We start from the raw sequence: 27,229 nt of genomic DNA, 5'->3' as shown, positions 1-27,229 counted from the left end.
AATATGTACTTTCTTTAATTTTATTGAAATTGCTTATACAATCACCTAAAAGGCTGTATAAACAGTTTTTATACAACTGTGTAAAGAACTGTTTATACAGTTGTTTATTTCAATGGATACAGTAGACTGTTAATGATTTTTATAACCTTTTCCCCACTCAGCAGCAAGATATAAGGGAAAGGCTAAATTGAAAAAGAAAATTAATGAGACAAATCTCAAATGAGGTAACCAGGTCTTTTATAACAGTGTAAAAGAATTACATTTGTTTACTCCAACAGAGTCTACAGATTTGTAATGGGGGAAAAGCTAAATCAAGACACAATGATGGCATAAATAGATGTTCTGTTTTGCTCTCTTTCCTCCTTCTGTAAGGTCATATTAAGATTTATATTTATCCTATATTTTTTTCTCATTTATCAGAGGCATAAAAATTATCTTTGTAACTAGATGTACTAAAGGAAAATGTACAAAATAATACAGAGCAGAAAAGTTTTCCTCCATGAATTACTCTCAATGATTAAATCCCATATTTAGGCAGAAAATATGCTACATTTTCAAAGATGTGCCTAAACCCACTCTTTACACAGACCTCAGAGTTACTGCTAGTGCCCAGGTCCTTCCAGGGGTGAATTCTCAGTACATCTCACTACTACCAGCAAAATCCATTTATTTTGGGAACCCTGGATCAGCAGCAAAAGTATGCTGTTTTAGGAGCTCAGCTTCTTTTCTAGGTTTATTGCTCTGTTAGTCTTCCTTCTTTGTGCTTTTAAGCTTTTGGAACACAAAATGGCTTCTCCATAAGGAATAACCAACCCACAAATTTTCCGTGAATGTCCACTTCAACTCTACAGCCAGCACACCAGAAAGTACTCTCCAGAACTAGAGGATAACCGTCAAAAACCACACATTTTGCATATTCTACCATTTTATAATTCTCAGCCTCCCAATCATAAACAATTTCATAGCCATGTCCGAAATGACAAAAAAATAATCATAATGTGTACACAGCCTGAGACGGCAAAAAAAAAAAAAAGTGTCAAATGACCCACTGTTGGTCATAACTGATGGAAATTACACATCTTTTTACAATGGTTACAGGGAGATCATTTAGTACCAGTGCCCATGCTGGGCTACTTCAGAAGGAGCTGGAGCATCCAGCATGAACAGTGAAACAACAGGAATGTGGGGTATGAATGAGTGGAAGCCATCTGACTTCAAAAGCCATGATACCAGAACACTGTAAGCACAATGATATCGTCAGTATTTTCACATAACTCATGCTTCTGCATTGGTTTGCTTACCTCTAAACCCTCAAACTAAAAAGATACTTTCCAGTCAACATGCACTCATTACCAAAAAAGCACACAGGAAACTGCTGTTGGAAACTGTTGGTTTAGAATAAACAGAAAAAACACTGCATTTTCATAGCTGCCAATCTCTCCAATTTGCTAGTAGAGAAAATCTTACCAGAAGAACAGACTAATGAGCTGGGTGTCACCACATCTTACACATCACCAACAGAATTGTCAGTTGAGTTCAAGCTGTCAAGTTTGCAGCAGCAGACAACTTAAGAGGCAAAAAGATCTCAGCTTGATTTTTCAGGTCCTTGGCTGGGCTTGCTGTCTAGCAGCAGGAAAATGAATCTTCCAGTTTTTAAATTGAGCAAATTAGATATGAAAGAACATTGAAGTAGAACAAATATGGAAGCTGTCACATACAATCATTTTTAGGGAGTTATTTTTGTGACAGTTACTGAACTGAAATAGAGGCCAAAATCACCATGAAACAATCACTCTTTCATTTTATGATTTTTTGAAGTTGTATGTTTCTAGAAAGGATGAGGAAGCAGTTGTAAGGCCTACAGGAATCCTTAAGAGGCTGTGTTAAAATCCTCAAGGGGAAGTGTTAAAAAACAGCACAATATTAGTGAAAGCAGCTGATACTGAGAAGGATCATCCTGGAGGTCTGTCTGCTGGATTGCTGCTTCATGGAAGTGAGATTTAATAGTGGCATCATCAGTGGTACTTACTTTTTTTTTGCCTGATTTTTTTTTCTTGGAATATGTCTTCAGCAGAGGGGAGGAATCAAGCATCACATCTCCCTCCACTTTGCATCCCCTCACTTCAAGGCCTGACGCAATTATGCTCCACATGTCTCTCAGTGGAATACAGTACCTTTGTGGCAGCGTGCACTCAGAGCAGTGTGGCACCGTGCTCTTCTCAGAGGATAATTTATTCTGGGACACTAAACTAACCCTGGTGCTACCCAGTTATGTCTGCATGGCCACAGGCAAATATATCTGCACAAAGTTTGATCTAGGTATGTAACAGAAACAGGCGGAGAATAGCAATGGCTTTGACACAACTCAGAAAGCACAGTATTTCAGCATATTTAGAGTCCTCAGGGATTCTGTAGGCCAATAGTTGATACAAATTATGTTGGTGTTTTTATTACTTTGTTATCTCACTCTATACTCAGGCAAGGGTTGCTAGGCTTGTTTGCTGCAATCTGACCTTTATTTTGCTGTGCAAAATTATATGTAATTCACTCATCTCTCATGTGCAGGCTGTACCTCTGGAGGAACAGTACCAAAGCCAGCATACACAAAAGCCAAAATGGGGAAATGACATTTGTTGCAGTTCTTTGGTAAGGACCCCTTTATCTGGAGCTTTGTTCATTGAATACTTTTTAAAATCCTCTGAAAATGTAGCTACTTTGACTTTTAGTCAAGGTGGCTAGTTCTCCTTGGTGTGATTCGGCTGCCAAGTGCTGTACAGACAGCCCTTCTTCTAACTTGTGATGTTTGAATTCCTCCTTTAAAACAGCATAGAACAGAAATCCCTATAGAGATGATGACACCAATTTTGGCAAAGAAAGTTTTGTCTTTTGAGAGAAGAAAGGATGTGAAGAAAATTGCAATGGAAATGCAAAAAGAATTAGTGAAAATTAACTTTGAGAACACATAATCTTTTCAATAAAAGTTTTCAGTGAAATAACAATCCCTTTCTCAGTAAGCAATTTAAACTATTATCTCACTGAAAATTTTGTCAGCTATTAAGTAGGTCACAATTTCTGTCCTGTGCTCCTCTGCTGCAACATTATTCTTTTTCTTTCCTCTTTTCCCAGAATATGTGTTTGCAGACTTGCCATATCTAACTAAACTGAAAAAGCTCATCAAAGGGCTTACCTCAGAATTCTTCTTGGAGCAAATGATCAAGTAAGACAAATATTAATGCAACTATTTGAGAAAAGGCATCTTTGGACACTCACAGTGTCTTGAGATATGTGTCAAAACAGCTGAAGAATGTCAGTAAAGGGGAAACACAGATTTTCTCCCTGAAGATATCCCAAATCTGCTTCTGGGCTTGTTTGGTTTATTAAGAAAGACTTAAATAGAAGTAAGTAAAAGTACCTTTGCTAGAAAGGTGGCAGCTTCACATACACCCCTCTTTTTATTCCTTGACTTGGTGAGAATTCCTGGTCTAACACTGTGTCTGAGCCTGGTTTAGGCAGGAAGTTGGACTAGAGAACCCAAAAGACTGCCTACAGAGTGAAGTATCCTATGACACTATGAAAGTGAAATGGTGGGAAATTTTACAATAAACTCCCTTCAGAAACATAAGAAATATGGCAGATGACATCCCTAAATTCTCCCTGCCTGTTTCTCCACATTTTTCTCACCTGGTAATCCTCATTACCATTGTGACCTCCCAGATTTTCCTAACTGGCTCTCCCTCCTATTCTCCCTTCCCTCAGGAAAAGGCTAGACAGGTAAATCCAGAAGACACTTTCACATTGATTAGTTCTAGAGATTTTATGATAAAACCGTGTCCTTGGCTGTCTGGAAAAACTCCGGGGTTTTAAGTGCTCTGACATTCAGTTTGCTTTCCTATTACTCTTGTGTTTTTTTCAGATATTTCTGTTATTTTTCACATACCTTTAAAGAATTTTATGTCACTGTTTCACATCATTTATGTTACTTTAGTTATTAACGTGAGGCCATTACCTCACCACTCAGAGGTGGCAAGAAATTTGTCCAACATTCCCTATGACGTTCGATGAGCGCTGGGAAAAGATTTTGTTCCATGTTTCTATGTGATGGGCATGCAGATGGGAGCGGAAAGGAGACATTGAGAAGGAAGTGACTGAAACCAGTGTGTCTTTTTCTTATTTGTAAAGGAGCTGTTAATTCTTTTTAGGAAAGTGCATAACAAAAGGTATTAGTTGAAAAATAGCCTGTTGCATCTAAAATGGAAATGGAAATCAGGCACTCAGAGACAGTGAATATAGATTTCTCAAGCCAATTTAAGACAATATAGATTTCTCAAGCCAATATCCTATTTAATACATTTTATAGATGAATAAGAACAAGAGTTTCTAATTTTAGTGCATGATTCCTGGTATTGATAAATATTACCAGTAAAAGCTAAATAGGCAAGTACAATACTAAAATGGAGAAAATGACAGATTTTTCTTCCCTTTTACTGAGATCTTTATTGAAACCACAAATGACTGTATTCTCTCCCTCCCACCATTGCAAATGTCAGAAAACAGAAAATATTAAGAGCTGGGTGGATAATGGAGACTGTGGGAATATTTATAGTCAGGTAACTGATTTATTTTGCACATACTTGTTTTCCATAGTTTTTCATTGAGTTTTGGGGCTGAGAAGGATATCAATAAGTGAGTTAATCTGTACCCTGGCAGCATCTACCTTTTCTCTTTCATAATATTCATAAAGAAACAAGTTACAACTCTTTCATATTTCAAACAGTCAGCTGCACTACTTCCTTGTCCTTATCTTTCAAAAGTAACTACAGTATTCTTACATACATTCGCATATACAGTGTTCTTATATTTAACCTGAATGGTACTCCATTTGAGTTCCACTTCCTCTTTGTCCTATGCACTATAGGTGTGGAAAAAGACAGTTCATTGCTCCTAATCCTGAAATATGTACTACATATTTACTAAGCAATATGTGGAACATTCCATAATAAAGAAAACTGTTGAGAAGGTCAGCACATGCATTTTATAAGCACATACATGATAAAGCACACCAAAATTCTAGTGGAACTTAACAATGCACACAGGATTTCATTCATGTTCACAATTATTTAATTCTTGATATATTCATCATGTCTGAACACTGTACATCCTTGAATATATGAAACACCAAAACTTTTATAACACTGCAAAATAGTTAAAAGGATGTGAGAGATATACATGTGCTATTGCAACATTATAGTTCAATCTCAGCATTAGGAAGAATTTTGTATAGAAACTCAGGCTGTTTCATAGAAAAATTCTAAGAATTCGCCAACAAAGTTTAAGTTGACAATCAGGTATCCTTTACTGAGGCACCAGGAGACACCTGGCATAGCTTCTCCAAGTGTGTCTCGCTCAAGCACCAAACAGGTCATGATTATATAGTCATCAAACATACATATTCATTACACTACATGCATATTCATAAAACTATTTATACATCACATCATTCTTCTAGAAAATTCTTCCCACATGAGCACAATAATGCGATAGTCGTCTTTGGGACCCTTGGTGGTCATTTCCTCATCATCTTCCTCTTCGTCACTTTGTCCTTTGGTTGGCTGAACTTTGGAGTTGGCCAGCTTTGTTGTCCATTTGCCAGCTCCTTAGTTGTTTCTGTTTTCCCTAAACATCAACTGAAGATTTCTCTTCATTATCATTGTTATAGAGTCCACCTGGGGTCCAGGTCACTTAGTTACAAGCAAAAGGTTCATTCTATATACAATGAGTTATCCTTCATTCTGTCCTTCTTGTTCTTTCCCCATCTCAAGCCAAACACATGCAGAATAGATATTTCCTTCCCATTCACTCTGTGGCAATTAAAAAAAAACACCTGAGCTTAATTTCAGTTTTTGCTGTTTGTTTCCCCTATTTTTTTTCTGTTTTGTCGTGGAGAGAAAATAGGGTAAGTGGAGGCAAAACTGAAACCAGGAAAATTTCATTTTATGCAGTGTAATTTTCCATGTATTGGACTAAACTGTTGTGGGTTTATTCTTGTAGGAAGACCATTTTTAATCTCAAAATTAAAATTTTCTATAATTTTATCCAAAGATACTATTTATAAAAATTTGAATACACAAAGTTTCAGATAAAAAGAATAGTCTCTGCTCCAGTCTTAAGTATTTTAAAGAGACCAGTACAGGGATACAGAAAAAAAAAAGAGTAACTGGTCGTGTATAAATCATCTTGAGTCCCCATACATATCTTAACAAAAGTGGACTTTTTAGAGAGACAAGGAACCTGAACAAGGAAGAGAATATGCAGGTGAGCACAACAAAGTTATAACCATGAGAAAGAGAAGTGATTATGTGAAAAACTGATAAAGTTCTCATTTCACAGGCAATATGAACAAATACTTTATTACCTTCAAAAGTGCCAAGTCCACAGTTTTGTTGAAGTAGTCGTACTGTATGAAAGTTAGATTACTGCACAAGATTAAAAAATACTCATTTTTGTCAAAAAAGATTGCAATCATTTTCAAACTTTCCTTTCTCACACAGACCAACAATATTACTTTGTTATCTAATGTCATACAATCTTAATTCTACATGAAAATGACAAACTTCTACATGTTGTGAAATCGCCTGTTATGAAATGTATGCACAGTATTTTGAGAAAAGCTGAAAAGAGGTCAACTGTGCATGAAAATGCAGGTTTGGATAGCTTTTTGTGCACTTTTTCTGTCAGACCTAACGCCTATTTAGGTAGATGGAAGTCAGAGCAGGTAGTTGCAAAAAAAAAAAACCCCAAAACCATGTCACGTGTTTGTGGTGTACCACTCAAGCCCATGCACCTTCTAATTTAAGTTTGGACAGGTTTCATAACTTCTGGGGCTGAAAGAACAGTCTGCACGAATGCATAACTCATTCTAGTGATAAATGATTTTTAATACATGCCTGTCTGCAAGCTTGAGCATTTTCTCACTCCAAGATTTTGATTAAATTCATAAGAAGCAAAATACAGAGATCTATAAAGTGGTCTAGCAGAAGCACATAATGTTCCTACAGAAATACTTTCATAGCGGTACTCAGTTTTCTATTGTGTTAATTGTCTTTTCTTTAATCCTTTCACCTGGATAGTCAGTCTTACAGACTCTAAAAGAATATTAAAAAGCCACTCAGTTTATTCATCTGCCAGTGGCAGAGTTCTTATGCAGTATATTTGAAGGATCCATTAAATATTTTAGCAAAAGTTTAAGAACATGATTTCCAAATCCCAGATTTGAGATTTTTGGCACCATTTAAAAATACATACGTTTTTATGATTTGAGCTATTTGTGGACTTTTTGATAAAGAAATGAATCATGAGTCCAAACATATTACTCTGATAATGAAAGTCCTTTCAGCTTAATGGGTAAAGCCACTGCTAAAAGGCCAGCAGTCATGTGGAACTACCCATTACAAAATAATTTACTAGGAAGTTATTTTGATTCAAATATCTTGCCATTCTTTCCTGTGGTTAACATGGTCCATTAAATGATTGCTGAATCTGTGCAATGCTTTGGGAAAGAGCACAGTAGGATAACAAACTATTAGGAAATCCTATGGAGATTGTTAAAATTTCCAGACTTCCTAGTATGACTGTCAAATTCTCTGCGTTTGAAGAGAGACATTATCTACCCTACAGAATAGACAGCATCCTCTCTGTACATGCAAAAAGAAAGTGGACAGAAATCTCCCACAGAGTATTAGTTCCTACTGTTCCAAGGCAGGGGGTTTTGTGCTTGTTTCTGCAGCCTTCAAATGTATTTATGATGACAGCATTATTTTAACCCTGACAGTGATTAACATAATATTACTGATACTTTAGTTCCATCTGCAAAATAAATGCAGGTTCTCTCTGGATTTGTTTTGAACATTGTGAGAAAGCTCTGCCCATCCCTTTTTTAGCTTAGCTTTTTTTCATAATCAACATATTTTCTTCAGTTGAAGCAGTCTTATTCTCTGGAGAGATTGCTAAGAATGTGTCAAGTCCTACAACAGCCTTACAGAGAGGAATGCTAGGAAATCACTGTGTTTTCTGTGATGTTCAAATTATGCCCTGTGCCTAACTCTGTGGTCACTGAAAATCTCAGGCTGATTTATCAGTGATCTTTTATGATGGTTCTTTCTAAATAGATGGCCATGTCTCCACGAAGCAGCCTGACTCTTCCTCATGTTGCTGTCTGTAGCTGCTCTAATACTTCAAAGAAGGCAAACCTACTCTATAGATCACCATTAAGTCTGATCACCTAAGTTTAAGGTACTCAGAAGGTCCATTCTAACATTGTTTCATTTATTTACTTTTCTGTTTAAATGTGGAAGTTTGTAGTGACAGACGTGTTACTTCCCTGTTTAACCCCAGGGAAAATCATGATTGTGCCATGCAGGTCAGCAGTTCCCTGTCTTTTAAACAAAATATGCCAGAAATAAGAGCAGAATGAAAGCTGCCAAGAAAGAGCTGGTTCACCTGGAAGCTGCAGGAAAGAAGTAATCTCAAAATACAAGAAGAAATCCAACTTTCTGGCCCACTCATTGTACTATTTAAAGTCTGGGAAGAAAAACCATCAAAACCCACAAAAGCAGAAAAATCCAAGACATCAACATCCCGGTATTACTGCAGTATTTTGAAAAAGCATGAATGATAAAGAGATGTCAAAGTAAACTCTATGCATAACTTCCTTGAACATAGCTTTGTGAATAATGGATGCCTCAAGTGCTCTGACAGTCGATATTACACTTAGAATTTGCAGGTAGTGTTTAAAAAGCTAGACTTCAGTTTATTTCAGTTTTCATCCTTTTTTCCAAGACTTTTCTTCACACTTTTGACCACCTATGCTCATCAGAGAAACTTCTGAGTAAGTCAACTTGATGAGTTGAAAAAAACAAATGAGTGTTGCAGCCAAATACTTGCTCAGTGAATCCAAATATGATGTTCTGCTGCATTATAATGTGGTTTGTGTAATTTTTATTTCTCATTTACAAATAACTTTACTGGACACCCACTTTCTTTAGCAGAAAAGTCAAAGAAATGAGGAAAAATGTGGTGTGGACAATAAATGTGCTGATAACACTTCCAGGCAAAAGATTTCTATGAGAGGATTTCTGCTAATATACAGTATTCCTGACAAATTTTCTTTCATCTTGTTCTAATTTTCTTCTTGAGGTAAACTAATTGAGACTGCATCCCTTTTACTCAGTCCTGAGTCTATTCTTCTCTTCTATACTGTCCGTTCTGTCAGGCAACTCAGTTTGTTGAAAAACCCAGTTTTTTACATATTGGAAAAGAATCCAATCACAGATGGAAAATTGAGTAGCAAGTAGCAGTTATTTTGTTTTGATCATGCCAATAAACAAGTCTCAGCAACTAGGATGCTGTTATATGTGAGGAAAGAGAAACTCCACATTTTCCTTAGCTCACATCTGAAAAAGTGAAAGATAGGAACAGTAGATTGCATACCTATATACCAGCTTCTATTATTGCACCATTCCAGGATAGTACTGCTCTTTATTTCCAGCTTCTTGTTGAAACCACAAGAATGGTAAATAAAATGAATAGGAAACTCTCAGATATAAAATTAAATCAATTTTCTAGCCTACATATGGATAAATGCCAATTTCCTCTTCTAGGTGCATATGCATGTCAAATATATAAATATCTCTGTGTGTCTGCATGTGTGTGTATATAGGCACATTTCCTCAAAGAATAATTTCCACAAATGTAAAGGTAATTTTAAAATGCACTCTGTTGATTTTCTGACAATCTGTATCTAGGTAAAGGAGCTATGGCCCTTAATCAGTCCATATTTCGGTATTTCATTCTTATTCACATAAATTTTGATTTTAAGCATAATCTGAACTATTGTTGAAGCACATGGGACTTGAGCACATGCTAAAAATTGCCCATAAGAGTAGATGCTTTGCTGAATAGGGAGGAACGTAATAAATAAATAAAATAAAAAAAAAAAAAAAAAAGACCCAAAATGAATTGTTATTAAAAAACAAACCAATGATCTTGAAAGATGGCATATTTTTTCTTGGTGTTTTGTGCTTAGTTGGTTTTATTACTTGCTTTGTTATATCAGTTTTGATTTATTTTGCTCTTTTGATACTAAGAACGTTCAGAGAACTGATTGTGTCCCAGAATCTTTAAATTAAGGAGACAGTTGCTGCTCAGTGAGAAACCACACAGAAAACACCTTTTTTTTTTTTTTTCTGAGCAGCCAAAAAGAGAATTGAAAAGGGATAGCCTAAATAACATGCAGTGTATACTGATTAAAAATATAATTTCAGGTGCTGAAGGAGAATACACATTTGTTTTTGTTTAGTTAAGTTTCAGTTATTGAAAAAGATATTGTCTAAGATTTTCAAAATTCAAGAATTGAGTCTCCTGATTGAAAAGAGTATGACAATATTTCTGTATCAAAAATGCTGATCCTCAAATTTTTAACAGAAATATATTTATTTTAGCAAGATGCTGTCAAAAAAGTGCAATTATTTTTTTTCCAAAAAAAATCAGTTATAACCTTTAAGTCTTATAAGGTTTGATGGGATATTAAATCATTCCAGTAATGTTTAAAGGAAATGTTTTATAATGCTTTTCCCAGAAATGTCAACATTTTGCCTTTATATGTTTATTTGGGAGAAAAAATTGTTAAATGTCAGAATCGTAACATAAGGGAGATATCACTTTCTTAACATCCTTACAGTTAGTATCCAAGCTGACACGCCTTAAAGAGGCTTGATCGCAGATAATGGCTGTTCAAAGTCTGGCCTCTTAGTTGTAAAACTTGAAAATCCCTGGTTTCTCCTGGAATGCTGTGGTCTCCATGATGACAGCACTTCCAACAGGTCCCTCAGCTGGTCCTGCTGGTTGTTCTTATCTTTAGGAGGTGCATAAGGAGGTGGCTGATCCATGGGCATGTAAAAAAAAAAAACAAACAGCTGGTAACTCAGAACCACACAGCTGTTCTCTCAGCACCTTTTGGTGGATCCTGTGTGCTTCCATAACACTTGTGTCTAAGTGGTGTAGCAGGTAACTGACTATTTCCCCTTGGATTACAGGGGCTTCATTCTGGTCCCCTCCCTGACCTTCCAGCTCAAAGGACTGGGTACCCCAAGAACAACAGTCTTACTATTAAAGACTGAGGTGAAAAAAGGCATTAAGTGCCTCAGCCTTTTTCTCATTCTTTGTCGCTATTCTTCCACCCACAAACAGCAAAGGATGAAGATTAATCTTAGCCCTCCTTTTGTTGTCAATATATTTTTAGAAACATTTTTATTGTCTTTTACAGCAGTAGCCAGATTAAGTACTAGTTGGGCTTTGGTGCTTCTAGTTTTCTCCCTGCATAACCTCGCAGTGTCCCTGCAGTCTTTCTGAGTTTTCTGCCCCTTCTTCCAGAGATCATAAACTCTCCTGACTTTGAGCCAAGTATTCTCTGTTCAGCCAGACCTGTCTTCTTCCCCTCTGGCTTGTTTTTCAGCATATGTGGACAGGTTCCTCCTGAACTTTTAGCATTTCCTTCTTGAAGAATGTCCAGCCATCCTGGACTCCTTTGCCCTTCAAGACTGCCTCCTTGCAGTAAGGCACTTTTTTATGGCCACTTTGACCCTTTTGTCTGGCCCAGGGTCCCCATCCGTCCTTGGGGACCAGCTCCCAGGGTCAGTTGGAAGCAGCACTACCCTAGCAGGACAGATCAAATGCAATTGGAGTCGCTTCTTGGCCCAAAACAGCTCTCCCTATGAAAAGGAAACGCAGCTTTCTAGCTATTTCTTCTTTCTTCCACTTCCTGTTGTCAGGAGGTGGGTGCCACACTGTGATGTCATCTGCAGCACGGGCATCACGGTGACGCTGGTGAAATTTTAAGGGAGCTGAAACCACAGCCCTTCATCCTGCTGACTGGCAGGACTGACTGGCAGGACTGAGCCTGATCAGGGAAAGAGCCCTGGCTTGAAATTGCAGCCAAGCTGTGAAAAAAACAAGTCGCAATGGAAATGTCTTCGCTAGAAACATCCTTGTCTTCTGACTGGGAGGAGCCAGCTTGGTGGGAGGCTTCAGCTTTTAACAACCATCCAGGAGGTGATATGGGAGCACCTTCAGGTGCTGGCACAAGACCTCTCACAGGAGAAAATGACCTTTGAGTTTTGCCTGATAAATCCTGGATCCCCATCATGCAATCTTGTTTATCAGAGATCTCTGCTAAAACCAACCCTTCTTCAGCCCGCTCTTTCTTCATGAAGCTCTGGAAGACAGTTGGAAGCCATCATTTCAAATCAGTCTGGTGGGCTGATGATGGAAACTGCATTGTTATTGCAGAAAACCTCTTCAGAAAGGAAGTGCTGGGAAGGAGTGGACCTCAGAAGATTTTTGAAACCAAGTCCATGAGAGGCTTCATTCTCCAACTTAATCTCCATGGCTTCTACAAAATGGAAGGGGATTCTCTCATAACCACCTCCATTGAGGAGCTGCAAGAGTTAGCAGAAGCAGGGTCTGGCCTGGGCAAGGTATGTCTGCTTACACACTAAAGTACCCTTGGAAAATTGTGGGGAGAGAGTTTCACGTTCAGATAAAATAAGCCTTGAAAAGGGAAGAGATGGGGATGGGAGAAAATGTCTGATTTCGTCTCGTGTCATTTTCAAGAATTCTCAAAGCAGAAATTCAGAAGAGCAGAAATTATGCGTAAAGATATTTTGGTTATTTCTGTTCCTTTAAATCTGTGAAATATAAAGATAGTCCCATCATATCATGCTGGTTTTGTGCTTGCACCAGCCATTTAAGTAATCTTGTGGCATCTGCTGGATGCTGACAAGAAACATGATATCATCAGCATTATTCCCAACATGTCCATTCCACACTAAGATGTCTGAAAATTAGTGGTGTTTGGGTTTCTCCATTGGGTTTTGGGCTTTTGAAAACCCTACACTTCTCTGCTCCTAAATGCTGAAAAGACAAGGGGCTATTACTTAACAAAATTCTACCTTAATCTTTACTTCAGCCAAAATTTGATGTTTAAAATGCCCCAGAAAGTCCTTTTTAATACCCCTGTTTGTCTTTTCTGATGCAGATGTTTATTTATCGGACCTCTGTCTTTCAATGATGGCAACTAACTCCTCTCCTTCTCATTTTGTAGCTGTTCTTCTACTACAACCCCTTTTTTAAGAGAGACTACCCCAACCTCCTAAAGATGTTTACAGAAAGTGCTGGCAAAAGAGAGAGAGCCCCCGTTGCATCTTCTCTGGGCCCCAGGATGAGGGGAAACTGCAAATGAAAACAACAACCTGGTGCTCAGTCAGCGGAAGGTGCCGCAGAGGTGGAGAACAGCACCCAGACATCTGCAGCTACCAGTTCCACACCAGGTGAGCCAGAGGCTGATGCAGACACCAGACAGACAATGCTGGTCCATACCCACCAAAACGGCACTGCACCCACAGCCCTGCATGTGTCCAGGAGGCTGCTCTTGCTCCATCCACAGCTTCACCCTACTCTGACACACTTTCTCCCCAAACAGTTCTTTAACACTAGCCATGGGATTCCCCACGTTTTCATCTGGGCAGCCCAATTTAGCTGCTATGCAGGTCCCCTGTGCTGGCTTGCCTCTGTTCTGTGCTCCACAGCTTCAACCTCAATGCTGGCTAGACCAGAAATGGCAGAGATCATGGGTAGCAAGTAAGCACCATAGAGGTAGAAATACATTAATACAGGATTAGGTAGCAATACATAGTTTGTTGTTCTCAAAAATAGATCTTTTCAAGTTGCCTTGTCCTCCTGTCTCTACAGTACCACAGTAGCTGTCTCTACACCCAGGGCAGGGAGTTGCCTTTGGGGACAGAGAAGAGTTTGGCTCCAGCCGATGAAACTCAAAGGCTGCTGGCACCAGTACGTACACTTGTGAAACCCAGCCAAAAGCCAGCCTGGGGCTGTTCCTGGCGCTGCACCAGCATGCAGGGTCACTCAAATCAAACCAATCCCTCACAGCTCTCAAGAAGTCCATTTCCCTTCCACCACAGCTCAGGCCAGGGGCAAGGGGCAGCAGTCCTGCAAGGACAAGACTTGGCTTCTCCTGCCAATCCCACATCATGTCTGGTGATAACTACAGCACTGCAGCTGCGAATGCAATAAATCTGTCGCACAGGAGTCAGAGCCTGGACTTTTTGGAGAAAGAACCTTTCCCATCAGCATAGAATCATAAAGCAGTTTGAGTTGAAAAGAATCTTTAAAGGTCATCTAGTCTAACCCCCATTTCCATAAGCAGGGACATCTTCAACTAGATTGAGTTATGCTGAGACCAGTGCAACCTGACCTTGAATGTTTCCAGGGATGTCCAACTACCACCTCTCTGGGCAACCTGTGCCAGTTTCTTAACAGCTTCATCATAAAAAAATCTCTTCCTTATATCTTGGCTGAATCGTTAAAACCATTATCCCTTGTTCTGTTCCTACAGGCCCTATTAAAAAGTCTATCTCTATCTTTCTTATGAGACCCTGTAAGTATTGAAAGGCTGCAATAAGGTCTTCCTGGAGCCTTCTGTTCTCCAGGCTGAACAACACCAACTCTTAGCCTTTTTTCTTTGGACAGTGCTCCAGTCATCCTTTTTGTGCCCTCCTCTGGACCTGCTCTAACACATCCATATCTAGCATTTACCAAGGCTCTGTTGAGAAGAGGCTTTTACCGGAGCATTTAAACATGACACAACATCATAATCCACTTTGTTTCCACAGATGGAATTTAAGTTTTTGGTGAGAGCAGACGGGTAACACCAGCTGTGAAGGATGCTTCTCTGTTATTTATACAAAAAGTGTATAGTGCTCATGACAAATTGCATCAGCAGTTCACCCTCCCTGAGCTTCAACACCTCTCTGTGGAGTGAGGGAAGCCTGGGAGGTCCATCCCACAGGGCAAACCCCCTGTCTGCCAGGGCTCAATGCAGCAATGTGCCAAACCCCATCCTCCCACCACAAGCACAGAGCCTGCCTGCCTATGCCAGAGCCACCCTTGGGTGCTGGGACTGCACTGACACCCTCTGCTCTGGACTCACAGAGGCATAGAGAGGCAGCAACCACCGCCAGAATCCCCTTCTCACCTCTTCAGTTACAACCTCCTGCAAGAAAGGCTGTCCTTTAAAACAGAACGGTACATTTGAAGGGTCCTAAAACACCCATCTGGTCCAACTGCCTGAACACTTCAGGACCAAGAGCTGAAGCTCCCCTTGGCCTCTTCAACATGAACAGACATGGGGAATTGACCACCCCTCTGGGAAGCCTGTTCCAGGGTTTGACCAGCCTCCCAATAAAAAAATGTTTCCTAATGTCTATTCTGTACATGCCTGGGCACAGCTTTGAACCATTCCTACTATATATATATAGAGAGAGAGATAGATAGATATAGATACAGATATAGATATATAGTATTTTTATATATAATGATAGGAGCTATAGATCTTACAAATATCCTATCATTATTTTACCTTTAGCATCTAATGATTCCAGTAGATGGACTTTTATAACACCATCTTTTTGCACTGAAGTATTAGAATTTTACTAATAGAACAAGACAGAATATATAAAATAGAAACTGTATTATTGGAAACTAGCAAATGTGAGTATCCTGAGCATCAGACTAGTAATTATGGATTCAATATTGTTTTGTTGATACAGTCAACAAGACAAACAGTTTAAAAACATTTCTTTGTGCTATTATTGCAGACACTTTTGTTGTTGTTGTGTTTGGTTTTAGTTTGCTTTTTATTCTAAAAGATGGCAATTTTATGAGGAGAGCAAAGTCTATGTTACCGGAATTGTATTGAAGTGTCAAGTAAAAGTACAACTACTGTGGTTAAAGGAGTGGATCTAAATTCTGACTGCTCAGCAGGCTTTCTGCAGTACTTCGTAATAGGCACCTTCAGCCTCTGCAAGTTGGCAAGTCAAAAACAAGTTTCTCCTTTCCAGAAGTGAATTTGTCAAAAATTCACTGGATAATTTGTAACTGTATGCCTACTCCTACTCAGTACCTCTTGTGTGTGCATGATGTTTTTTAGGCATCAATTATGTACTGCTTATGGTCTGGGGAGACATGGGAACCTGAATGCTAGCATAGTTTCACTTTTTTCCCTGCAAAGCTTTTGTCGAAAGTGGGTTCTCTTAGTTCAGCTCTGTTACCCTTGGGAAATGCAAATGATGGCTGTTGCTTTCACTACCATACTATGTGTCACAGAAATCTGCTTTGACCTTGAAAAAACCTCAATTCCTTCAAACCAGGAGAAATGAGATCACCTAATGAGAGAGGAGAGGTAGCAAATATTTTGAATGTGAGCTCTGGAAAAACAGACCTCTTTATTAAGGACCTAGTGACTTCCCAGTGGTGTAACTTGAGTAACTCCAAGCAGTGTTAATTTAAGCTGTAAACACACACGTAGGGGAAAGATGATAGGCAATTTAAGTGAGGACACTGTCCTTCATGTCATTTTGCTGTTACAGTGTAAAAGCTTAGGCTGTTCAACCTGGTAAATTAGTTTTCTCAGAAACTTCATCTAAACTTTACCCATGACATGTCCAGAGGTATAACAGGAGGAAATACTTAATTTCCCCCAGCAGACAAGCAGCACTCCACAAGGGCAATTTGATTATTTACCTTGTGTGAAGTATACACTTATTATAGAATAAAACCTAAACGTGAAAATCCAATAGCGCTTAGTTTCCTAAAGGAAGAATAATATTGCTATCGCTGTTATAATTATTGTACTTTGAGGAACTTAGGCATGTTGCATCTAAGCATGGATTAATAACTTTCTTCCTCAGTCACAGGCATTAGCATAAAAAGAAAACCATAAAAACAAGGGAATAATCACCAGCAACATAAAAGCTGTAGTTTTAGCAAACATTTTGTTAACTCTGAGCAGCTTTTATTCCTGAAGCTGTGGATGTTGCAACATTAAAACAGTGTATGCCATAGCTAGTCTAAAACATGCCAACACCACTGACAACTCAAATGCAGGCAGTTTCATTTGCTGGCATTTGTGGTGTACAAGGAAGGTGAACTTGTCAGCAAACATGTAGAAAAATCAGAGGGACTTAAATGGAAGAATATCAGTAGCAAACTGCAAAGAGGATTTTGGGATTGCTTATATCACCTTGTTTTGCTTTGTTTGTGACTGGTGCAGTACACCTGAGGACGTTTGAAGTTTCGCTCCTGGCTCCAGTGGCTGCAGATGACACCGGCCACACTTTGTGGGTGAAGGGTGGAGAGGTGACACATGGGATTTCACATGGAAGAACCTTCAAAGAGAATTCACAGACAGCCCAAGCATTTTTCAGGTGTTCTGTGCCAGCTCTCATCAAGCACTGGGAGGCTGAGCTGCAAGGGAGGACAGAAAGCACAAATGCTTACCAAACTTGCTTTTGTGCTTTGACATTCTCAGGGGAAAAATGCAGAAAGGTTGGCCAGACCTATTGATCTGTTGCCAAAGTTTAACTTCATCTTTTCACTTCTTTTTTTTTTTCCTTTTTTTTTTTTCTCACCCAGAAATCTAATAACTGGGAAAGAGCTAATAAAGAATATATCACAGCACACTCTCTTATCTCATCATAACTGTGATGCAGCTTGCATCTTTCATAGAATCATAGAATAGTTAGGGTTGGAAAGGACCTTAAGATCATCTAGTTCCAAACCCCCCTGCCATGGGCAGGGACACCTCCCACTAAACCATGTCACCCAAGGCTCTGTCCAACCTGGCCTTGAACGCTGCCAGGGATGAAGCATTTACCATTTCTTTGGGCAACCTGTTCCAGTGCCTCACCACCCTCACAGCAAATAACTTCCCCCGTCTAAGTTTGAACCCATTGCTTCTTTTGCTATCCCTACAATCCCTTTCATCCATCAATCAGAAACATCAGATGGACAGGGGAACAGGCTTATTTGTGAACATACTACCCAGTGCATATTGCCCGGCATTATCTATCTGTCTATTTCTGTTTACAACTAAAAGTAGGACTAATAAACTACAAAGTCTTAACAGGTTTGTGTTTTATTTATTTTTCCATCTGCAGGCCTATGCCAGTGGCAACGAAAAGAAGAATTCTTGGTACTCACAGATGTGAATTCTCAAGAAAATACACAAAAGTGACAACAACAACAAAAAATAACTGGTTTTGGATTAATTAAAGCATTTGAAATTTTTTTGCTAAAAAATTTATGTTTCTTGCCTATTGCATGAAAAACACTTTTGACAGAAAAGAGGAAAAGCAACTACATTAGCAACAAAAATAACCTGTAAGGTGGCTTTCTAAAGCCAGCACTTTAAAGAAAAATATTTACACAGTTTTAAGAAACTGTGTCTTAAAAACCTCTTTGCCTCAACCGGAGGTATATTGTAAGAAAGGTCAAAGGTTTTATTTGTTTGTTTGTTTCTTTCTTTCTTTAGGGTATGTGTCTTTACTGTTAGGAGAGGTAAGAACGATCTGTCATTCTTACCCCACAGCATCAGATATTTATGGGTATAAACCTCTGAGACTTCTCTTCGCCTTATGAAACGGTCCCTGAAAAATATAAAAAAATACAAAATACTCTAAGCCTTTCTTTATACAACAGATGCTCTTGGCTGTTCATCATTTTTGTGTCCCTTCACCAAACTCCAGTAAGTCCATGTCTCTGTACTGAGAAGCCCAGGACTGGACTCAGCACTTCAGGTGCATCTCACTAGGGCTGAGTAGTAAAGATCACTTTCCTTGATGTGCTGGCAATATTCTTCCTAATGGAACCCAAAAAGCTGTTGGACTTCATTGCTTTAAAGGCTCATGTTCAAACTGCTGAACTCACCAGCACCCACTTGGCACTGAAAAATTGAAAGTTGCTCCCCAGGATGTATGAGGGCTGTGGGTTATTTCTGAAGGTGCAGGGCTCTGCACTTCACTTTATTGAGCTTCTTGAAGTTCCTGTCAACCCATTTTCTCAGCCTGTCCAGGTTTTTCTGGATGGTTGCACATTTTTCTGGCCCATCAACCTTTCTCCCCAGTTTTGTATAATCTCTGAACTTGCTGAAGGTGCACTCTGTCCCATTGTCCAGGTATTTAATGCACATGTTAAACAGTATTGTCCCTGCTAACAATCCCTGGGATATACCCTTAGTGACTGACTTCAAACAGGCACTTTGTGCCACAACCTTTTGAGCTAAGCAGTTTAGCAGTTCACTTCACAGACCACATATCTAGCATGTCTATCTTCATATCTCTGTCGTCAGTTTGTCTGTCAGGTGCAAGGTCCTTCACTTGGGTTAGGGCAATCCCAAACACAAATACAGACTGAGTGGAGAATGGGGTAGATTTAGATTAGATATTAGGAAGAAGTCATTTACTATGAGGGTGAAAGGACACTGGAACAGACTGCCCAGGGAAGCTGTGGCTGTCCCATCCCTGAAAGTGCTCTTCGCCAGGTTGGACGGGGCTTTGAGCAACCTGCTCTAGTAGGAGGTGTCCCTGCCCTTGCCAGAGAGGTTGGAACTAGATAATCTTTAAGGTCCCTTCCAACCCAAATCATTCTATAATACTGTGATTCTATGATGTTATGAAAGACAGCATCAAAAGCCTTACCAAAGACAAGTGACATCCATTATGCTTCCTTAAAATAACAGGCCAGTCACTTCATTGTAAGAGGCTATCAGGTTGGTTAAGCATTATTTTTAATTCTTAATTCATGCTGACTATTCCAAATCACCTTCTTCTCCCTCCTGTGTCTGTGGAAAAGATTTCTACCTTTTAATCAGCTGCCCAGGGACGGAGATGAAGATGACTGGCCTGTAGATCCCCCCATCTTTCCCTTTTGCTCCTCTTAAAGATAGAAGTGATTCTTGCTTTCTCCCAAATTTCAGAAACATTTCCCAGTCACCATGACCTTTCAAAGTTAATCAAGAGCGGTCTCATAATTCCTTCAGCCAGCTGCCTCAGCACTTTTCTGTGCAGCCCATCAGACTCCATGGTCTTATGTACACCTAGTTAGTTTAAGGACTTCCTAACCTGGAAGCCCACTAATGGCATGTCTTCCTTGCTGTAGACTTTCTCAATGGTCTCAGGACCTGGGATTACCAAAGACTGATATTAACAATAAAGACTTAGGTGAAGAAGGCAACGAGCACCTTGTCTTTTTCTGTGTCCTTTCTCACCATGATTCCTGCCCCATTCAGCAGTGGGGCAACATTTTCCTTAGTTATCCTTCTACTGTTCATGTATTTGTAGAAATCATCCTTGTTTTCTTTGACATCCCTTGCCAGATTCAACTCCAAGAAGGCATTGTTTTTTCTAGCTGCATTCCTGCACAGTCATGTCTCTCTACTCCTCCTGAATTGCGTGCGCTGCTACCCTATCTTGTACACTTTGTTTTTGTGTGTGAGCTAGTCAGGAACAATTCAGGCTTTGCCATACTTGCTTTATTTTCAACTCACTGAGACAGATCAGTCCTGAGCTTGGAGGCGGTGTTTCTTGAGCATCAACCAGCTCTCCTAGATCCCTCATCTTCCAACGACATGTCTCATAAGTAATGGCTAGGCATCACCAGACCAAAATGTAAGACTTAACTACAAGTAACGGTTTTTTGATTATGAGAAGTTTCCAGGAGCACCAGCCACTTTTACTAGATATTTTCATTAGTGATGGACTTTCAAGGCACCCATTCTCCCTAACTTCTTGATGCTGCAGCAGGAAAAACCAAGGGCAATCATTGAGTTCAGGTACTAATTTGCATTCATAGTTTTGTAAATCTGTTGTAAGATTACTGCTGAGATAGAAATGTGAAAGGAGAATCCACTTAGTCTTCTCATTGTTGTGCTCCAAATACAACACATGTGAACTGTTAGATGGATTATATTTGTTGAAACTGGAATTATGCTCTGTAATTGCATACCCCAATACACATTCATATGGGCTGCCTTGCAATTAAACTTTCCAAATTCAGTATTCAAATGGTAGTTTTGTTAAAATATTTTAAATGTATTCCTTTTTTTTTTTTTTTTTTGTACTGTACTTCTAAAATGTCATATAAGCTCACTCATCTGGAAAGCTTTCAGTTAATAAACAGACTCTGCAACCTACAATAACGGATCCTCTGTGCTGTAAAACATTCAAATGAAAAGTATTATTCTTACAGTCTTGATAAGGTCATATCTGTCAGGATAAATTGTTACTTTGTGTCAGTCTCCAAAGATTTCAATTTACTTTCAGATATAAAACAAGAGTAGCCCTACAAAAATATACATAAATGTAACTCAAGTCTAAAAAATATAAATTGTCCTTTTGCTACAAAGGATGACACCTAGTTTGAAGACGCATTAAGAAAATATGAACTAAAAACCAGTGGTCTTTTTTTTATTATTATCTTTTTTTATTTTACCTGGCATGTAATATTTGCTAGACTCAAGAGAATTGGTTGGTTGTTTTTTTTTTCAGTGACGGGCTTTCAGAAGTGATATCTAATATAGACAATTTATGGAGAAGAACTTCTTTTTTTAATCAGCCTCAAGGTATCATGTCATTGATGACAATAGCAAGCACAGACAAAATTTTAATTTGGTTTTTTTGGGGGGTATGCCAGTAACCACAAAATATAGCAATGAAAGTGTCTTTCTGAACTCTAAATGCTATCCTGAAGACACTGTATTTTTGAATCTTCTTTTCAAGGACTTAAAAGTTCTGTAAAAAAACATCACTTGGAGAGATGCTCTATTGAGCAAAGGTGAGGGATTTGGATGTTCCCTTTCAAAGACAATAATAAAAGTGAGATATGGAAATTCCTCCCGACAATTGTAGTTTTCCAGCTCAGGTTCTCACATAGCGCTGTTAGGTCAGGCAATGCAGTAAGAGAACCAGACAAAAACACAAATTTATGGACTCTAATAAATTGCATGGATCAATACGTGGACTAAATACCACTGGGGTTAATTTATCTCCTATCCTAGCAACCACTGGATGTATTAATAACATTGGGTTTTTTTTCCTCCATTGAACTAGTAGCTAGTTGATAGTGAAATTATATAAACTTCGGAGAACTAAGTGTGACATTTTAAATTCAGACCACAAATCCATTACTACCTGTGCCATATCTTGAACAGATCTTGTGAAATTAGTGTCTTATTGCTAGTTTTCAGGGATAACCTGAAAATTCAGTTGTGGTTTTACCATTTATTAATCATGCAAGTTACTGTAAATCACTTCAGTGAAATCATTAAATTCTCTGTTACACTGGGCTCTGGAAGATGTTTTGCCTGTGTAGTGTAGTAGCAATGAGCCTGTCACCATCAGTGGACATGATACTGTAAAGAGTGAAAATGTATTATATTAGTAAGGTTTCTGGTGCATTAGCGTTTAAATAAACATGCTAATGCATGCAGCTGACATGAAATCCAGAGGAAAGGCAAACTGAAGGTTGGGATTTTTTTCAATCAGAACACATTTCAGACAGCTCCACTTCACCTCTGCAGTTCATGAGAGCGCCCCAGCAGCATGAGTTGAACCCGAGGAGGCACAAGGAAAGGAACATTTTTCGGCATGGAGACAGTCCTCTCCCGGCTGTGCCTTTAACAATAAGACTATTGTTAGCTTCATCCTCTCTCAGAATTATCTCCCCATATATTTATCTGTGTAAATATCATAGATTAAAAGAAACACAGTCATAACACATGCGTGTTTTATACATTTTGCTTTAAAGTTGAAAACTGATGAATTTCTGCCTAGCCTTACCAGACCTGTTTGCTTCTTTTATCTGTTTGCTTCTGAAGGCAAGCAGAAATCCTTGTATTGTTGTTGCTCAATGTCTTAGTTTTATGTTCTGTCTTCTACTTTCCTAGCCTTTTTTCCAGGTATCGAAAAGGTGTTTCTAACATAAGATGGTATTACCTGAGCTGTCAAAACCAGGCAAGCACCACTGTATGTGTAATTGAACACTGCCTCTGTGTTTGTAATGCATGCACTTGTAGCAATATCTGTGTTTGCAAATTCAAAATGTTAAACAGCTGTATTTCTAGTACCTTCAGATCAACATAGAATCTTTTGTTACCCTGTGGATAGTTTCCATCTAGCGTGTTAGAGAAAGCATGGCTACTTCTGACATGGAAGTTGCATCTCTGAGGCAGTCAAAAACACCTTATTGTTTTCCTTAGAAATTCCCAGAGGTACATTGATGCTTTGAGGTTTCAACAGCATGTGAGCTTGGTTTTCTTTAACTCTTTTTTTTTTTCTTTTTTTTGTTCTCACTGCAGTTATGTTGAGACTAATAATGAGTTTTCTCCAGTGTCGTATATTGGCATGTCCACAGCAGCTGGAAACAGCCTCGAGATTGAGTGCTGGGAGAACAGAGAATTGCTTTCAGGTGGGACTGCTTCTTCAGCAAGGGTGGGAGTTTCTTGGACATTGCACAGGTGGACACAAATTATAAGCTGTCTTCCTGAGGTGACTTTGAACTCTTTGATTCCTGCCACTCGCACCTGTGAGGATTCATGGAAAAGGGTAGACAGTCAAAAACTGTTCTTCTGCCATTCCCGTGGTTCTTCTGGTTTCCTTTTTGTTTCTCCAATTCTGATCCTTGGGCCTGCCCAAAGCAGCAGCATTTTTACTTGTGACACCTGCAGTTTCCTGGTCTCCTTTCCCCATTGCTCCCCCACAGGAAGAACAGGCTTCCTCTTCCTTGTCCTGACTTCTCCATGACTGAGAAACGCAGTACTGCCTCTCTACTCACATGTTTTTGCTTCTGTTTCCATCAAGAAAACTATTTGCAAGCCCTTTCATGGTCCTAGTAACCCTGGGCGTGTTGAATGTTATATGCTTCCAGGATCTGGCTGGCTGCTCAGGGTCCTGAGTGGTGCCCTTGAGGGCATCATGCATCCAAGAAGGGGTGGAAAATGTGGATGGAGGTGTTAAGGACTCAAGAGACAAGCCACCACAGTGTCACTGTCACTTGGCACAGGCGCAGATGATGAAAGTGCCCACCACAGCAAAGGATCAATGGTGCAGGCACTGCGGTAATCCCTGGGTGAGACTGGCCATTTCTTTTTGTTACCTTTCCCACCTGGCCACCCCATCAATTTGAGTTTTAATTTTCTTTTACCATGGCAGCTTGTAGCCACTGTCGTGTTACTAAAGCTGTCCACTCTGCAGGAGGCTCGAGATGCTGGTCTCAAGCTGTGTGCACAGGAGGAGATCAGCAACAGGAAATAAAATGAAAGCACAAATAAGTAAAACACTGTTACAGTAGCTGCAGAATTTCTACCTGTCTGGGTGTCGTGGTTTAAACCCAGTCAGGTAACTTGTTCACTCACTCCCAGTGAGTGGTGCCGAGCTGACAACAATCGAGGTCCGTGTCCCCCCCCGCACCGGGGTTCTCCCCCATTCCCGGAGGAACGGGGAGGAGGATCAAAAAAAAAGTTTGCTTTTACTTGGAGGGGTGTTTCACAAAGTCCTTGGTCAGGGTAAACATCACTTAACAACAACTGAAAACATCGACTTCACCAACACTGTTCTCAGGCTGGAAGTCAAAACACAGCACTGCACCAGCTAGCACAAAGGAAAAAAAAACCAAACATGACTGCTACTGCTGAACCCAGGACACTGGGTAAAATTTCTACCTGTCTACAGTGGGAATGTCTTTGCCTCCGTTATTGCTGGATCTGCTTTTCCCACACCTGTGGGTTGTGGTTGGAGTTATGTGCAGTACCATTATAGCCTTCACACATTCATCTAACGTACTGAAAAGCAAGATTTGGCTGGTGAGAAGGAATATACAGCATTTCTATTTATGAGATATTTTTATCCATTTCTGGGACAGCTTCAGCCAAAGAAAAGACAGAAATCTTCAAAGTGGAATAAAACAAGTCTGAAGATGTCAAACAGGCAACCTCTCTCATACCTGCCAGATACCTTATTATTAAAAACTCTTCGACCACAAGTTGAACTGATTGTCTGAACTAGCATGGTGTTAATAGCTATGATACATTGAATTGTGGTCATCTTGGTGACCACAGATATTACAAAACCAGCACAGTCTGGGTCACAGTGCTCAAAGATCATAATTATTACCCAATGCAGAAGAACAGCAGTCAGGATGGAGTTCATAAAAACAGTGGATGTTTTGGGTAAGTTTTGAGTTGTTTCAGTTCTTTCTGGGCTGTGTTGCTAGCATGTGTGAGGGTTTAAGTGCCCTAAATGCATTGTAGGCCTAGGAAACATTTAGACAAAAGAAAGAGCCCTTGCTGTTAAAAGGTAAATGGATTTTACACTTATAATTTTGTGTGAGAGTTGAAAAGCCTGACAAATGTAAAGGCTGGAAATGGAGTTAATGTCATGGAGATATCTTGAATACAAAACTAAACTGGTGTCTCATGCCCAAGATAAAAAGGCACAGAACAGGGAAAGGCTATATTTTTATAAAGGGATTGTATGCAGGAATCTGGGACACCTTTTTTCTCAGCAGTTAGCACGAGGAGCTAACTGAGTGGATAGAAAGAAAAGTCAAACAAGGAAGAATTTAGAGGAGGCTATTGTCTCGTGGACTGTATTCAGGATTTTATGGACACATTTTCTGGGCTATCTACAGAACATAATGTAATAGATTGTGAGGGCTACAGTTTTGTTAGTCAGCTTCTGAAAGAAAAAATGGGTAGCCAATTACTCACCCAGGTTCTCAGAGTCATGCATATACAAGTCTCCAGCATGAGTATACATCTCATAGACTCACAATTTTTTTACCTATGAAACTTAGCACTCTTCTCCAAGCATGGAGATGTGAGTCTTGCAAAGAGTGTTTTACCCATTTTCTACACAATACTGAAAATCAAAACTCTGTAGGTTATCTTCCATTATGAGATGGAGAACATGCTGCTAGAGGAGAAAAAACAGCTATTTGCACAGCACGGAGCAAACCAAAAGAAGATTTTTGCAATGCAAAAATAACTATTATTCCCACCAACAGAATGTGAAAATGTTAAAGAAAGCTTCGATCACACTGGACTGAATTTATGATGACTTGTTCATTCCATAAGGAAGACAAAAATATGAACATGGATCAGTGTATAGCTCCCTTTAGGGCTATTATACTGGCCAGCACCTGCATGGCTGTGTACCTATTTACGTTCCTCAGGCCTAAGACTATTGGTATCCCATTACTGAAAGACTACCACCTGAAGAAAATTATTTAGAAACACTTCATTCAGTAGGATATTCATAATATATATGTTGTGAAAAAGGAAAACACCCAAATCCATCAAGCTTTACAAAGCACTAGATCTCAAATACTTAGATGATTGATGATCAAATACTTCTCAAATGACTGTGAGATGCTTGGATGGCCCTTGAGGGGGGTTTCCAAATCCTCAGAAAGCCTGAAGGACTGTCTGTTTAAGACAGTTCAAGGCAGTTCTGGATCTGACCCTTTTAAAACTCCAGTGACACATCAACATAGCAAGTGCTCTCTTCCTAGTCACCTAGATGTGATGCTACCGTTACTCCCCATTCTCAGATCCAGCCAGTGGTGAAACATGGTCCAAATTCCCAGCAGACATGCACTCCCTGTATAGACATAGATAGCCACAGCTCAGTATAGACAGTAGAGCAGTGCCTTTGCAGGTACCCACATAAACACAAACAGATCTCATGTAGCCATAAGCAAGACAAAAGGCCTGATCTTGTTCTCATTCACCAGCTAATAAGGCCTGAAATTCACTATCTGGATCTCATCCATATCCCTGCACCCACTTGTAGACACACGCAAGTTCACATGAGCGTCTCCAGTTGTCTTTCTGGTAGCTTGCTCCTAAAACACTTTATACCCTGTAATCATCTTTATCTCTTTTTAACGTTTTCTCATTGTTGCTTCTCCCTGTTCTACCGAGATCGTTTGCTTCCTTTAATCTTTCCTCTAAAAGCCACATAATGCCTCGTACATTCTCACATTCCTCTTGAGACATTGAACAGTAAGCTTTATACAGTCCCAGAATCTCCCAAAATACCCCATCAGTTTGTACTTTCATAGGAGACTCATACCAATAGGCTATAACTGGCTTGTTTCCTTCTTCCTACCAGCTAATTAGTGTTAGTTGGACCCCTTCAAAGTCACGCAGGAGTGATTCTTGCAACAGAGGACTGATCAGTGTCTCCTTGTCTTCTTACAGTCCACTGCCCACTGTCAATTAGGCAGCAGACTGCTTCATGAGAAACACTAAACAGAACTGGGG

General features: G+C 39.4%; 1 protein-coding gene across 1 annotated transcript; it reads left to right on the top strand.

Moving 5' to 3' along the window:
* Positions 1-11,902: 11,902 nt before the first annotated feature.
* Positions 11,903-18,199, top strand: LOC133270182 (heat shock transcription factor, Y-linked-like). The gene is made up of 3 exons (XM_061455177.1): positions 11,903-12,530; positions 13,157-13,382; positions 18,069-18,199. The coding sequence occupies exons 1-2, from the start codon at positions 12,198-12,200 to the stop codon at positions 13,292-13,294; spliced, it is 471 nt and encodes a 156-aa protein (XP_061311161.1). The 5' UTR covers positions 11,903-12,197; the 3' UTR covers positions 13,295-13,382; positions 18,069-18,199.
* Positions 18,200-27,229: the final 9,030 nt, after the last annotated feature.

Source organism: Pezoporus flaviventris, unplaced genomic scaffold, assembly GCF_033815535.1.
Source record: "Pezoporus flaviventris isolate CSIRO_AGI_PZ_B2104156 unplaced genomic scaffold, CSIRO_AGI_Pfla_v1 ptg000018l, whole genome shotgun sequence".
NCBI lineage: Eukaryota > Metazoa > Chordata > Aves > Psittaciformes > Psittacidae > Pezoporus > Pezoporus flaviventris.
The sequence above is the reverse complement of the archived record's forward strand: the minus strand, read 5'-3'. Positions and strand labels throughout refer to the sequence as shown.